We start from the raw sequence: 13,524 nt of genomic DNA on the forward strand, positions 1-13,524 counted from the left end.
GTAGAAATAGCCCAGTGACGGAGCATCTCGTTGAATGTACCTTGGGGTTGAGCCCGCTGCCCTGTCTGAGGAACGTGCCAGTGATAAACCAGAAGCTGTTGCTGACGCTAAACTGGTTCTCGACGATGTCGCTCTCTGCCAGACACGGGTGTGGATTGTTCCACTCGTACGGGCTGAATCGAGCCATAACGAAGAGGGTGAAGCTCACCAGCATGTACGCGGCCAGCACGTACAGCCAGATCTCCACGGCCAGCGGGTTCATGAAGGAGAACAACCGCGTTGGCTGGCTGGAGGGCACCTAAATTACGTTACGCTACGATTTTAATTAAAACGGATCCCATGCCACTCTCCCGCCGTACGGCGGGCCTTTTTCTCAGCAACGTTCTACGCCAGCGAATCGATTTCATCGAGAATCTCGTCTCTATCACGACTCAATCCAATGCCGTACGAAGAGTGCAAAAGAGTTTTACGATGATTCGTATCGCTTGGAATCGTATGGAATTGATCGTAGAGAAAATATAATTTTCAAGATCTTTGTGAATCTTTGCAAAGCGTGATATACTTATGAGCTGCTCAAAATCCGTATCGATCAACTATAAAAATTGAAAATTATGGCAAAGTGGTGATAGAAATACTGTTTTTGTAAATTTTTTTTAGAAACGCCGATCTTGTATACAGTTAATGAAATTAAGATGCTTACGGGTCGTGGAATTGATCAGTTTGGATTCTGAATGGCCCGTACGAGATCGAGATTCTCGAAGATTGGTATATGTATACTACATTGCATCGTGAATGGAAGTTACAAGTTAGTTCATCATCATCGAATACACGAACGATAACAGCGACTCACCTTAAACAGAATTCCGATACCGAGATTCATGAACGGCTTGGTGAAATCTATCACGCTCTCCCGAGCGTAATTGATCGTCATAGACGCAACAGCCAGGTCCGCTCTCTGAGGGCAAAAGGGAAATTTCTCGCATGAAAACGGAGAGTTCTCTGTCTAGTTCTGCACGTTTCGTCGAACACGACCCGTCCGAAAGTTCAAATAGAAAATACTCGAAATTGAAATTCATTGAACGATATCTCATCAGTATTGTCTGTGACTACAACTCAAAACGAAGATTCTTATATGCATCACTCTCGGCATAATATTTTCTAGCAGCAGTAGAAAGAAGGAAAGCGGGGTCGTTGTTTGTCGTTCGACGAAAATCATCGACAAAGACTCGCCTGGCAAATGTTCACCTAGGCAAACGTTTGCCTTGCAAAATAGCGAATGCATCTTTTATAAGCAGACCAAAACCTGGTACAGTGAGGTCACCGGCGATGACGTCTTTCCTTCAAGACGATCTACTTACAGACCCGCCGGTTTCTAGGTTAAGGCGGCAGGCGCTTTCATCGTGTACAGATTGCCCTGCATCTTTTACGAACCGACAATCTTTGAAATCCACCGTCTATTTGTATCGCAGTTGCGGTTAGACGTACGAAATACGGCCACGAGCCATCCGCAACCTTGGCGCCCGAAGGCGCGACGCTTATCTTCCCACCACAGAAAATACTCAGCTTTTTCTCTCCTTTCATCTTGCATTCTCGCTTTTATATCTTCAACTTTGTACACGAGCGTTTCTGTCGCCTTAAGTTACGTCTTTTGTGTGGTGCGTCATTCGGTCGATGTCAGACCAAATACAGGGTTATACTACTTAGGTCCGAGACCTTCCTAGTTTCGTTTGCTCGCCCGTAAGATGAAATATGGTATTGCTTCGATCGAATCATTCTGTATTAGATATTACCGTTAAGAGGATGGAATTATAGGTAATAGAAATTACAGGGAATTCAGCAGCAGTTTAATAAAGCACATTGCGTTGCAATAGCGAACGACTAACGGCGATGTAATTAATTTCTGTTGGATCTTTAATAATTCAGTATAATATCGTGTGTACGGAGAGCTTTGCTGTGGATTAAACTCGACGAATTTTTGCAACGGGACATTAATATTCGAGGAAAATCCTTGGTCGAACCAATCGATAGTAACGGCCGTGGCTAGATGCCTTTATAAATTATCCGACGGCTGTTAGAGCAGTCGGCTACATGAGATTCTAACTTAATAACCGTGTCCTTTTACAATTCAGATGTCATCTGGTAACATCTGCCCGATGCGATGGTCTCTATGAATTGGAATATCCGATACGTGGCTGCCCGTTAGAAAACGCCAAATTAGATGCTCCTCTCAGGCTCCGAGCATGCATAATGAAAGTCTAGACGGGATGGATTTATTACGACAGCATCGGACCGCTACTTTACATATAAAATTGTCCGCACCACTTCCTCCCGCGTCTGTTACTTTTTCCTTCCCTTGCTCGCGAAGACATACAATTTCATCGAATCACCTTGGTAACAGAATGCGCGCTTCGAGAAAACATGGTAAGATATTTCCTCTTCTGTAATAAACTTTGCATTGACAGTCGAACAATCAGCTTGTATACTGTGTATTTAGATATTTTGTGTCAGTCTGAAAGCTTTCTTTTCGCGAGAAATATTAAAAATCTGTCATTTTGGAAGATTTGGTGGTTCTAGCGTTGAATTCAAGTATATATCGAAACCAGAAATTTAAATATCTAATTTCTGACTTACATTTTCCAATTTTTAGAATATTCTTCATATTCTGCTTCTTTGCTTTCTACTGCTGTTTCAGACCAATTCCATGATTGAACCATTTTGACAACTTTATACACAGTTTCTGTTTAATATCGATCATGAAACGCACAACGTCAACACAATTCACAGACAAGACAGAAATAATGTTTTTTCCAAATGTGGGGAGAAGTTTACCTTTTCCATAAGTTCCCTAACGATGCCGTTCCATTCCTTGGTTTTCGGGTCGTAAACGCCATACATATGATCGGGGACTAGTCGTATGGCATATTGGAACCCGACCTGACCTGCGATCCACTTCAGCAAATCGATGCAGAACCCCTCGAACCTTGCGTTTCCCGTCAGATTCTTGTCTTCCTTTACCATGACGTACGGTTTCTCCTACGAGAAGATAAGATTCCTTTGATGGATCACCTGCACGCGAGTGTCGTAAGATAAACAGACAAACTAAAGGGAAGAGCGAAATGGAAAAAGGAAAATGGCAGCTACGAAACTTGTCTAGGGGATGGAACTCGGCTTTCTTTTACCCAAGAAGAAGATTCTTATTCAACGATAAGAACCAGCATCGACGGTATGAAACGTATAGCGTTTGGTGTCATTCGGCGTTCTAATTCGAACGATTCGAATGGAAGCTCCCAACTCTACTTTTCTCTCTCCTTTTCTCGTCCTTTTCATCTTGGAAAATGGAGAGGGCGGGACTACGTCGTATCTTCGCGACGATTTCTTTCTGACCATGGAACCGAGTGAAATTAGTTTCTTTCGAGGAAACAGGCTTTTCTGCTTCTGACCAGCAGGAAAGGATATTCGAAAGGTAAATAGTAACGTCGTTATATTTATTATTGAGAGAAACGACGTCTTGAAAATTATTATTCTGTTGAATAATTAATTTAGATGAAAAACAGTTTTGAAGAGCGTTGCTAATTTCGTTATTTCTTATCGAAGTAACGCTTAACTGCAGATTTAATAACATATAATTACCATTTAAGATCATTCTTTAAAATTCTTTAAAAAATTGAAAAGAAGTATGTAAGGACCAATAATGTTCTTCAAGATTATGTCTTGTTCAGATTACAAAAATTCTATAAAGACAGGACTAAAAGGCTGATGAAACGTGAAAGAAAATAATAGAGGGTGATAGAAATTATATAGTGCAATGTAATAAAACTTATTACGAACTTGTTCACGTTTGGTACAAAGTACTATATTGACTCGATGATGTAGTACAGATAGTGTTTCACGGGGAACGTAATGTGACAGGCGCTTACACGAGCATCCTACTAATTACCTCTCTCGTCATAACGACCAGGGTGATATTAGTGGCGCTGGTCTCGTAAAAAGCACCAACGTCGGTCACGTTAACGCCCGATCCGGGCTTCCACTCGCCCACCTTCACCAGCTCCTCCTTCTTCAGCTTCAGCAGGTCGAGTTTGAAGTTATTACGCTTCCCTTCGTTGAACTCGATATGTCCGGTTAGGCCGTGTAAACCTGCCTGCGAACAGAAATGTTCGTAACCCTAAATTCCACGCCGAAATGATCCTTCCATTAGCTTTTCCTCTATAAGTTTACTCGATACCATTGAGAAATTGTATAAGAAAGTACGAAAAAATCCTATACAAAGAAATTTCTATCTTACAATCGAGAATTTTGTATCTTTCAAAATTTTTCTGCAAATTTCTCGCGACCCAGATTTCCCTGAATTGAAACACCATTCTCATCAGATGAGAATTTCACCAAACATTTCCGCAACAATGGATAGCCAAGCTTGGACTTGTTTCGTGTGGCATAATTAATCGTCGGATCGCGACTCGACCGCTCCAATTCTCCAGCGCATAATCACTCGATAATGAGACAACGTGTCGTTGTTCAATGTTCCAGCAAATTACCGATAGTCTCTCTTCAACGTATCTTCTGCTCTCTGCTTTTGCACACGAACGATCATCGTCTACAATGCGGGTACGCGAAAGAACTTTGGAAATCCTCTCCGTTAATTACCACCCGGTAATCGCAGTCTGCTTAATTTACGAGATGTTCTTTTTTCGTAGAATCGCCAGAATTTCCCCGGACCAAATTCCGACCAATTATATTTTCCGACCAGTGTTTTTATTGGGCTCATGGCTCGAGTTTCACGAAACAGCGTAACCCAATTTCTTCGTCGTTTCGACCAGCTATCGTTTTCGTGGTTCCACGAACTTCGTGGGAGACAATGGGAATTTAATCTCTATTCTTTTCTGGTTTTTGTCATCACTCGTATCTATTGTAGTTTCATGAATTTTAATTCCTTTCTTTACAGATTATTTTTTTCTTCCAGGCGGCGTGGAATTATATAATCACAAGGGGTCGATTCTAAGTCTTCCGTAATATGACGCGCTTGTTTCCCGAATCGTATTGGAAAGTACACCGACCGGAAGTGACCTATACAACGAGCATCGTATATCGCAAACCCACGCCCTGCTACTCATCCAGCAGATTCGTCTGTTAATTGCTTTTGCATCTACGTCCATGCCGGTGTAAAATCGTGAACCCGTTTTCACGTACCAACTGTCCTGGAAACAGGAACACGCCGATCTTTCGACTGTTTTCGCCTCGTCGAATGCTTCGGGCAACTTCACTTCGAAGGTGCATTGACGACTTGAATAAATCTCGAATAAATTGGTACTATATTTTCTGGTACAAGTATTTCATAACGAAATTGGTATTTTAATATTTTATGTTCCATTTTTTTTTTTTTTTTTTTTTTTTTTTTGAAGGTATATAACGCGTGACAGGTAATTCGAAGCTGTGGAAAGTGATTTATGAGAAGGTGTTTCGGAAAAGTTATATTTTTGACAGATAAAAATATTACAGTTTCTGTTTTCTCACTTTTCTAATATTACTTAGCATACAAAATACCTCGTGCGTGATCAATTATATCTAGACTAGGAATATTTATGCAAATTCATATTTCAATTTGTTACACTATCTAAATATTATACGAGTACTTTGGTTATATAGTGAACATGCATTTATAATATATTCTATACATTTTTGAACATTTGAATTATGCATATATGCATAAACATACGCAGTTTCGTCGGACCATTTGTATCTTTAATTCTTTAGCCAGAGATAAATTTTAACAGGGGGACTTATACTTTCATTGCGGCTCCTCTAAATTTGGTTGCAAATCTTCTGCATCGCGCGCTATATTTTAGCTATCCGGTCTTTTATCCTCGCCTAGCAACGCCTCACTGTAGACAGCAACGAAAACGTGAACAAGAACTTGCAAAGTTATATCATCCCTGTAAATTTCTCTCGAGCTTCGCGAGCTAGGCGAGGTCGAGGTTATAGGTAAACACTTTCGTGTTTGCTCGAGGAAAAATCAGGTGCGTGGAAGGAATACCGAGCAGTGGAAAAGCAATATCGCTATCAAAAATCTTTCGAGTCTCGTAAAATTTGATTTTCGACTTTTTTTCCAGGCTGCACAAGAATGTCTTTTTGAGAGCTCGTTGACCACTGGATGTCTGGCCACAGACGTCCACTTCCCCATCGACGCTCGGAACGAATATTTGCTCTGTTCTTAAAATCTTTGTGTAGTTTTATATTTATATTTTATGTTTTATTTTTAAGTTTATGAATTTAGAACTTTAATTTCTTCAAGATTTTATCCAAATTGCGATCTGTAAATCCTTACCTTTAGACTAGTGTCATTGACCAAATCTGTACTTGAATATGACGCCATGGTTGCTATTTTTTGTACTATGTGCTAACCATGAAATGTGTAGTTCTACCTGTGGCACAAACGTCATTATTTCACAGAGAGACTTCATGTTTTAGATTCGTTTGCAAAGATTTCAAAATATCTCGCTTATCACTGGCTCGGTGTCATCACCCGCTTCGCGTAACTTCGTTCGATCGCAATTTGTTTAGCCAATGAAAAAATCGTAACGTGGCACGGGCCCGGTTATAGTTTGACCACGCGGAACACGTATAGAACTAACTAACTCGATAAAAGCCAGTCAGTGTAACGTACTAGATTGTATTAAAAAAGAATCGATAATTTACAAAGGTCTACAAAATAGCGGTGGAAAATGCGTGGATGAGAAAAATATTTTGAAAAAAGTCACCACGCTTCCCAGGATCGCTGCTGTTCGACAGAACGAAGCGAATTTTCCCGAAACTTCCTCTCGAAAGTTTGTCGAAGAAAGAGAAACTTTATAATGGAAGAGCAGAAGAAAAGAGAAAAAGTACCTGGCTAATATACAAAAAACTACTATTGTATAGTTTTGTGAATTCTATGGCACACGTTCTCCGGTTCGAGGACCTGCAACCTATTTCTGACGTGATGTCGTTGCGTTTTCGGTTTTCTTTCACTGGCATCTGTCAATACGGTTTTCATGCCATTGGAAAGGTACAGACTGATCGAAGGGGTCATTCATCCTGTCGTTCACTTCCAAAAATAGCCGCGTCGTTTTGCATTTCAATTTTAGAATCGTAGATGACGAGAACCCCCGTGTGAACCGATCAACCTGACGAATTCGATTTTCTGTCAGACGTCTTGATTTTCTATTTTTCACATCTGGTGCTCGAAAATTTCCGAATTTGGATTAAGCAAAAATAACTTAGCCCAAATGAAAATATTTCATGAGATTTTTCTTCCGTTTAAAAAGTATCCCAATGAAATTCGGAGAACGAGGATATCGAGCCGCAAGGCAACAACATTTATCACCGAGTTAACAACGAGCGAAAGTAAATAATATCGAACGATTAAACGTCATTGATGGCGTTATTTATCGAGCAGCTATGGGAACAATCAACTTATCCCCTTATGGCGGATTTGGAAGCGCTCGAGTCTCGTTGCACGACACGCCAGTTATTTCTGCGTATCGGCGCACTGAATTTCCTGTTCATTTATCAAGGAAACTGTTTAATTTACGCCGAATATGTTTGGCGCAGTTCATTAATCGATATTCAGCCGTATAACGAACGACACCCGCTCTGTGATTTCATCGATGAATCATGTGCCACGTGTGCCACGTTCCTCTTTGTCATGAACTTTCATAACGTGCACCAAACTCCATTCGAATACTTCGTTTTTAATAATTTTAAAACTTAATGAAATAATTTTACTGAAAGAGACGATGAATGTATTTCAGCGACAGTTTTCAGTCTTTTCTCAATGAGATTTGTATATACCATGAAAAAATAATACACGCAACTTGATTTTACAGATTGATTAGCATATTCTTTGCGATTGAATGCCACTGTTCAAACAATTAGTTTTGTATTAGTTCTCCATTATTACCGAAGTCCATTGAAGCAACCGCATTGTCCATACCGTTGCTATTCTTCGACTGAATAATTGAACAGCTGGAACGATTTAAGTTCGATAGAAACCACAAATGCATTTTTACTAATTTTGAGAGCAACATTATCTATATATACTATGGATTTTCAACGTTTGCCGCTTTTACGAATTTAAAGGGAAAGCAAATGTTAAGTTCATAAATATTTTATAAATAAATATTTTTCGTTTTTTTTAACCATAGATCGGTCAGTACGTATGATAATTGATTTTTTAAAAGCTAAAATAAATTATTGTAACGGATTTTTATCCTATTTCACATACATACAGTATTTATATTCTTTCCTAAAGATCGTATTTTATTTTTTTATCTTTATATATCTGTTTACGACTCCAATTCGTGAATTGGGTCTCGTTTAATTTAACGCGAGAATGCAATAGGTAATTCGAGCAAAATTAAAACGAGCCACCAGAGAATTATTTGTTGCAAACGTTTCTTTATCAAAACATCCGAAATGCGTGTTTCCTTTGATTAGATTTCCTTTAATAAGCGAAGATAAGATCTAATTCTGAGCTCATTGACCAGAAATGTGTGAGTATTTGGATCGTTATGTTGGTTGAACTTGCCGGAAATTTGACGTCGGAACAATATTCACTTAATAAACCTGGCCACGAGCGTTGGCCAAGCGAACGTGAGCTGAGATCCTTACGAGGTCTAACACGTGTTACTCGTGTCATGGCAAGAGGACAGTCGTGCAGAACTTGGACGTTGAAGGATGCAACTAGGAAACAGAATTGTTCGAATGAATCGCGAGAAATGGGCTGTAGAAAGATGTGTTGGAGGGAAGGGTATAAAAAGAAATGATTGGAGAACAGTGTCATGGTTGATGAGAAATATAGTCTTCCTGGAAGTTTTGTCGAAAGAAAGGTTGATCAAAGGAACAAAGCATCAAACATGATTAATAAATACTACCAGAAATTTTATATAATGTAGCTTACGAAAGTATTTGAACACTTATCATAAAAAGCCTTTATGTATGTCGTATTTGTAAAATAAAACGTTTTGAAATTTCATTAGCACTGTATAACGAGACACGACTGTTATAATTATATTGGTAATTATAACAGTATATTGATATTTTGGTATATTGATATTTGGTATATTGATATATATTGGTATATTGATATTTGGCTATGTACATATTCATATTTATTACAAACTTTGTTATTAAATCAAATTTATAATTAAATATAGTCAAGTGTGGAGTGTCATAAAATGAAAGAAATAAAATTTCGAAGCGTTTCGAATATTTTCACCAGCAACTGTATACCGTAAACTATTTTATATTTGCAAACAATTATTTCGTTAAACAAAACGTAATAAACGGCCCTTCCCCTCCCCAGTAAATAGCAATGATTTGTTCTTATCAGTGAACGCGATCGTTAAAAATGATTTGAAAATTTACGAATTACACGAAATCCGTATCTCTCTCAAACAGAATGTCAAACAGAATTATAAAACATTACACCGTATCAAAAACGATTCTACCGGAAAAAATCTCCGAAATTACTATCGATTGCCTGTCCTTTCATGAACCCAATCTCCTTTTAAAGCACGCGTTCCCGAACGTATTATCCAATTTCTGCATTTCCTAAAATGCCATACGAACGATCGCACAAATATCCGGAAATCCTCCGAGTCCAAGGAGCAGAGGGAAAAAAGAGGTAATTTGAGGGCCGAGTTACCCGACGCGACATAGTTCGGATAAGGAAGGAAGGGGAATATATGTATACGATGGACAGGGAACAGAGTAAGAGAGAAACTCGAGTATGGGCTACGAGGGAAAGACAGAGGGAAGACACAGGGGGATGGACAACGGTCCATTCTCCGTAGCTATTTACTAAATACGCTGTTCAATTATTCATGTGTCAACGTTGCTCCGTCTCTCCGCGCACGTTTGCGGCTTATCATTGGATGCCTACCAATCCAGCTGCTTCCAGCTGGAGGAACACTTCGAGCCATTTGTCTGGATATCCACGATTTCCTCGTATTCTTCAGGCTCGGTGCATTGTTTTTTCCGCGTAGAATTTACTGGGCTCCCCGTAGCTTCCGGTATGACACGGCATTTGCATTAGACGGTCATTCTCTGTTGCGTCTAGCTAACTTTGACATTCTGTACGTGATGTGCAAGGTTAGCTGTTATGATTGTCCGTGAGTATGATTTTTAGGAACATTTTCTATTTTGAGGAATTGAGCCTCCAGGGAGAGCAATTTCATGGTGATATCGATATTGTTTTATTTTCCTTGAAAGACCAAAGTTGCAATATTGCTGCAATTATTTATATTTAATATTCCTAAAATTTTATTTTAATTTCTTATCGTTGTACTATTGTATTATTGTAGTAGCTATTATTAATTTTCAGGTTTCCAATCAGCGTAAACGTTGATAATTAATAGTAATTTTCCAAATTTCTGGTCACAAAGCGTATGCTATTTCTCAATTTCACAATGCAACAAAATCTCGTCAACAATAGTATACGATATTTCCCATAAACGTAGTGGTCAGTGTTTTATTGAATAACTAATATTATAACATTTAAACCATTAATTTGTAACATTTACATTATTACTTTATAACATTTAAACTGCCACTTTACAACATTAAAGCCATTAATTCGTAACATTTAAAATATTCATTTACAACTTTTGATATATTAATTCTTCACAGTTAGGCTATTTATTAATGGCAATTAAATTGATTATTTATAACAATTACGCTATTCATTTATAACAATTTATTATTAATCTAAAACAATTATATCATTAATTTTTAGCAATTATGATTTTAATTTATAACAATATCCTCTCATTAATTAAAAGTAATTATGCTCTTAATTTATAATAGTTACACTGTTTGATATGCAATATATATATTATTTGATATATAGTGCAGATATTTTTATCATAATCTGGCATTCAATATAAATTAACACATTTTTAAATCAAAAACTAGTATCACAGAAGTGTGAATTTAATTTCAGCTTGTAAAAACTATTATAATTATATAAATGGTTATTGTAACAAATTGTTGAAGGCGTCAATTTAAAATAAAAATTAAAAAATTATTAAATTCGGTTGCGTTATAATGGAAAAACCTTTGATGACATCAACAAACCGTTATCATTTGATTCATTTTCTGCAACCTTGTCAAACGTATAACAAAAGGTATATAAGGAACACGCGACTCGCGCGCGAGCTCATTTGTGTGTGCGCCCCCGTACCGCGAAGATCGGAGAGGAACGTTTGTGAAGTAAGTTATCAATTTATAACGTTTAAACTAATAATATATAATATAAAAACTATTACTTAACAACATCTAAACCATTAATTTACTACATTTAAACTATTACTTGATAACATTTACGCTGTTAATTTATAACATCTAAGCCATTAATTTACAACATTTAAGCTATTACTTTATAACATTTAAGCCATTAATTAAACATTTAAATTATTAATTTATAATATTTAAGCCATTAATTTATAACATTTGAGCTAACAATTTATAACATTTAAACTATTAATTTATAACATCCAAGCCATTAATTTACAACATTTAAACTATTACTTTATAACATTTAAGCCATTAATTTATAACAATTAAACTATTAATTTATAACATAAAAACTATTACTTTACAACATCTAAACCATTAATTTACAACATTTAAATTATTACTTTATAACATTAAACTATTAATTTACAACATCTAAACCATTAATTTACAAAATTTAAATTATTACTTTACAACATTTAAGCTGTTAATTTATAACATCTAAGCTATTAATTTACAACCCTTGATCTCTTAATTCCTCACAGTTAAACATTTAATTAGTAACAATTAAATTAATAACTTATATTAAATACGCTATTCATTTATAACAATTTATTATTAATCTAGAATAATTATACCATTCATTTTTAGCAATTACGCTTTTAATTTATAACAATATCCTCTCATTAATTAAAAATAATTATGCTCTTAAGTTATAATAGTTACACCGTTTGATATGCAATATATATATTATTTGATATATAGTGCAGATATTTTTATCATAATCTGGCATTCAATATAAATTAACACATTTTTAAATCAAAAACTAGTATCACAGAAGTGTGAATTTAATTTCAGCTTGTAAAAACTATTATAATTATATAAATGGTTATTGTAATAAATTGTTGAAGGCGTCAATTTACAATAAAAATTAAAAAATTATTAAATTCGGTTGCGTTATAATGGAAAAACCTTTGATGACATCAACAAACCGTTATCATTTGATTCATTTTCTGCAAGCTTGTCAAACGTATAACAAAAGGTATATAAGGAACACGCGACTCGCGCGCGAGCTCATTTGTGTGTGCGCCCCCGTACCGCGAAGATCGGAGAGGAACCTTTGTGAAGTAAGTTATCAATTTATAACGTTTAAACTAATAATATATAATATAAAAACTATTACTTAACAACATCTAAACCATTAATTTACAACATTTAATCTATTACTTGATAACATTTACGCTGTTAATTTATGACATCTAAGCCATTAATTTACAACATTTAAGCTATTACTTTATAACATTTAAGCCATTAATTAAACATTTAAATTATTAATTTATAATATCTAAGCCATTAATTTATAACATTTGAGCTAACAATTTATAACATTTAAACTATTAATTTATAATATAAAAATTATTAATTTATAACATCCAAGCCATTAATTTACAACATTTAAACTATTACTTTATAACATTTACGCTGTTAATTTATAACATCTAAGCCATTAATTTACAACATTTAAGCTATTACTTTATAACATTTAAGCCATTAATTAAACATTTAAATTATTAATTTATAATATCTAAGCTATTAATTTATAACATTTGAGCTAACAATTTATAACATTTAAACTATTAATTTATAATATAAAAATTATTAATGTATAACATCCAAGCCATTAATTTACAACATTTAAACTATTACTTTATAACATTTAAGCCATTAATTTATAACAATTAAACTATTAATTTATAACATAAAAACTATTACTTTACAACATTTAAGCTGTTAATTTATAACATCTAAGCTATTAATTTACAACCCTTGACCTCTTAATTCCTCACAGTTAAACATTTAATTAGTAACAATTAAATTAATAATTTATATTAAATACGCTATTCATTTATAACAATTTATTATTAATCTAAAATAATTATACCATTCATTTTTAGCAATTACGCTTTTAATTTATAACAATATCCTCTCATTAATTAAAAATAATTATGCTCTTAATTTATAGTAGTTACACCGTTTGATATGCAATATATATATTATTTGATATATAGTGCAGTTATTTTTATCACAATCTGGCATTCAATATAAATTAACACATTTTTAAATCAAAAACTAGTATCACAGATGTGTGAATTTAATTTCAGCTTGTAAAAACTATTATAATTATACAAATGGTTATGTAATAAATTGTTGAAGGCGTCAATTTACAATAAAAATTAAAAAATTATTAAATTCCGT

The 13,524-nt window shown here is 35.2% G+C and overlaps 1 protein-coding gene across 6 annotated transcripts in view; it reads right to left on the reverse strand.

Annotated features, from left to right (window-relative positions):
• The window catches only part of LOC126913998 (glutamate receptor ionotropic, kainate 2), a 160,617-nt gene that overhangs the window by 19,767 nt on the left and 127,326 nt on the right, over positions 1–13,524 (reverse strand). For 4 of the 6 annotated variants that reach the window (XM_050717359.1, XM_050717358.1, XM_050717362.1 and 1 more), the window contains exons 9-11: positions 3,938–4,141; positions 2,830–3,033; positions 851–955 (exon numbers count right to left, since the gene is read on the reverse strand). In XM_050717359.1, coding sequence (XP_050573316.1) covers positions 851–955; positions 2,830–3,033; positions 3,938–4,141 — 513 coding nt within the window. Of the gene's footprint in view, positions 1–40; positions 299–850; positions 956–2,829; positions 3,034–3,937; positions 4,142–13,524 lie in introns of all 6 variants that reach the window. The other 2 variants (XM_050717363.1, XM_050717360.1) reach the window with 1 other exon arrangement.

This window comes from Bombus affinis, chromosome 3 (genome assembly GCF_024516045.1).
Source record: "Bombus affinis isolate iyBomAffi1 chromosome 3, iyBomAffi1.2, whole genome shotgun sequence".
In the NCBI taxonomy this organism is placed as follows: Eukaryota; Metazoa; Arthropoda; class Insecta; order Hymenoptera; family Apidae; genus Bombus; species Bombus affinis.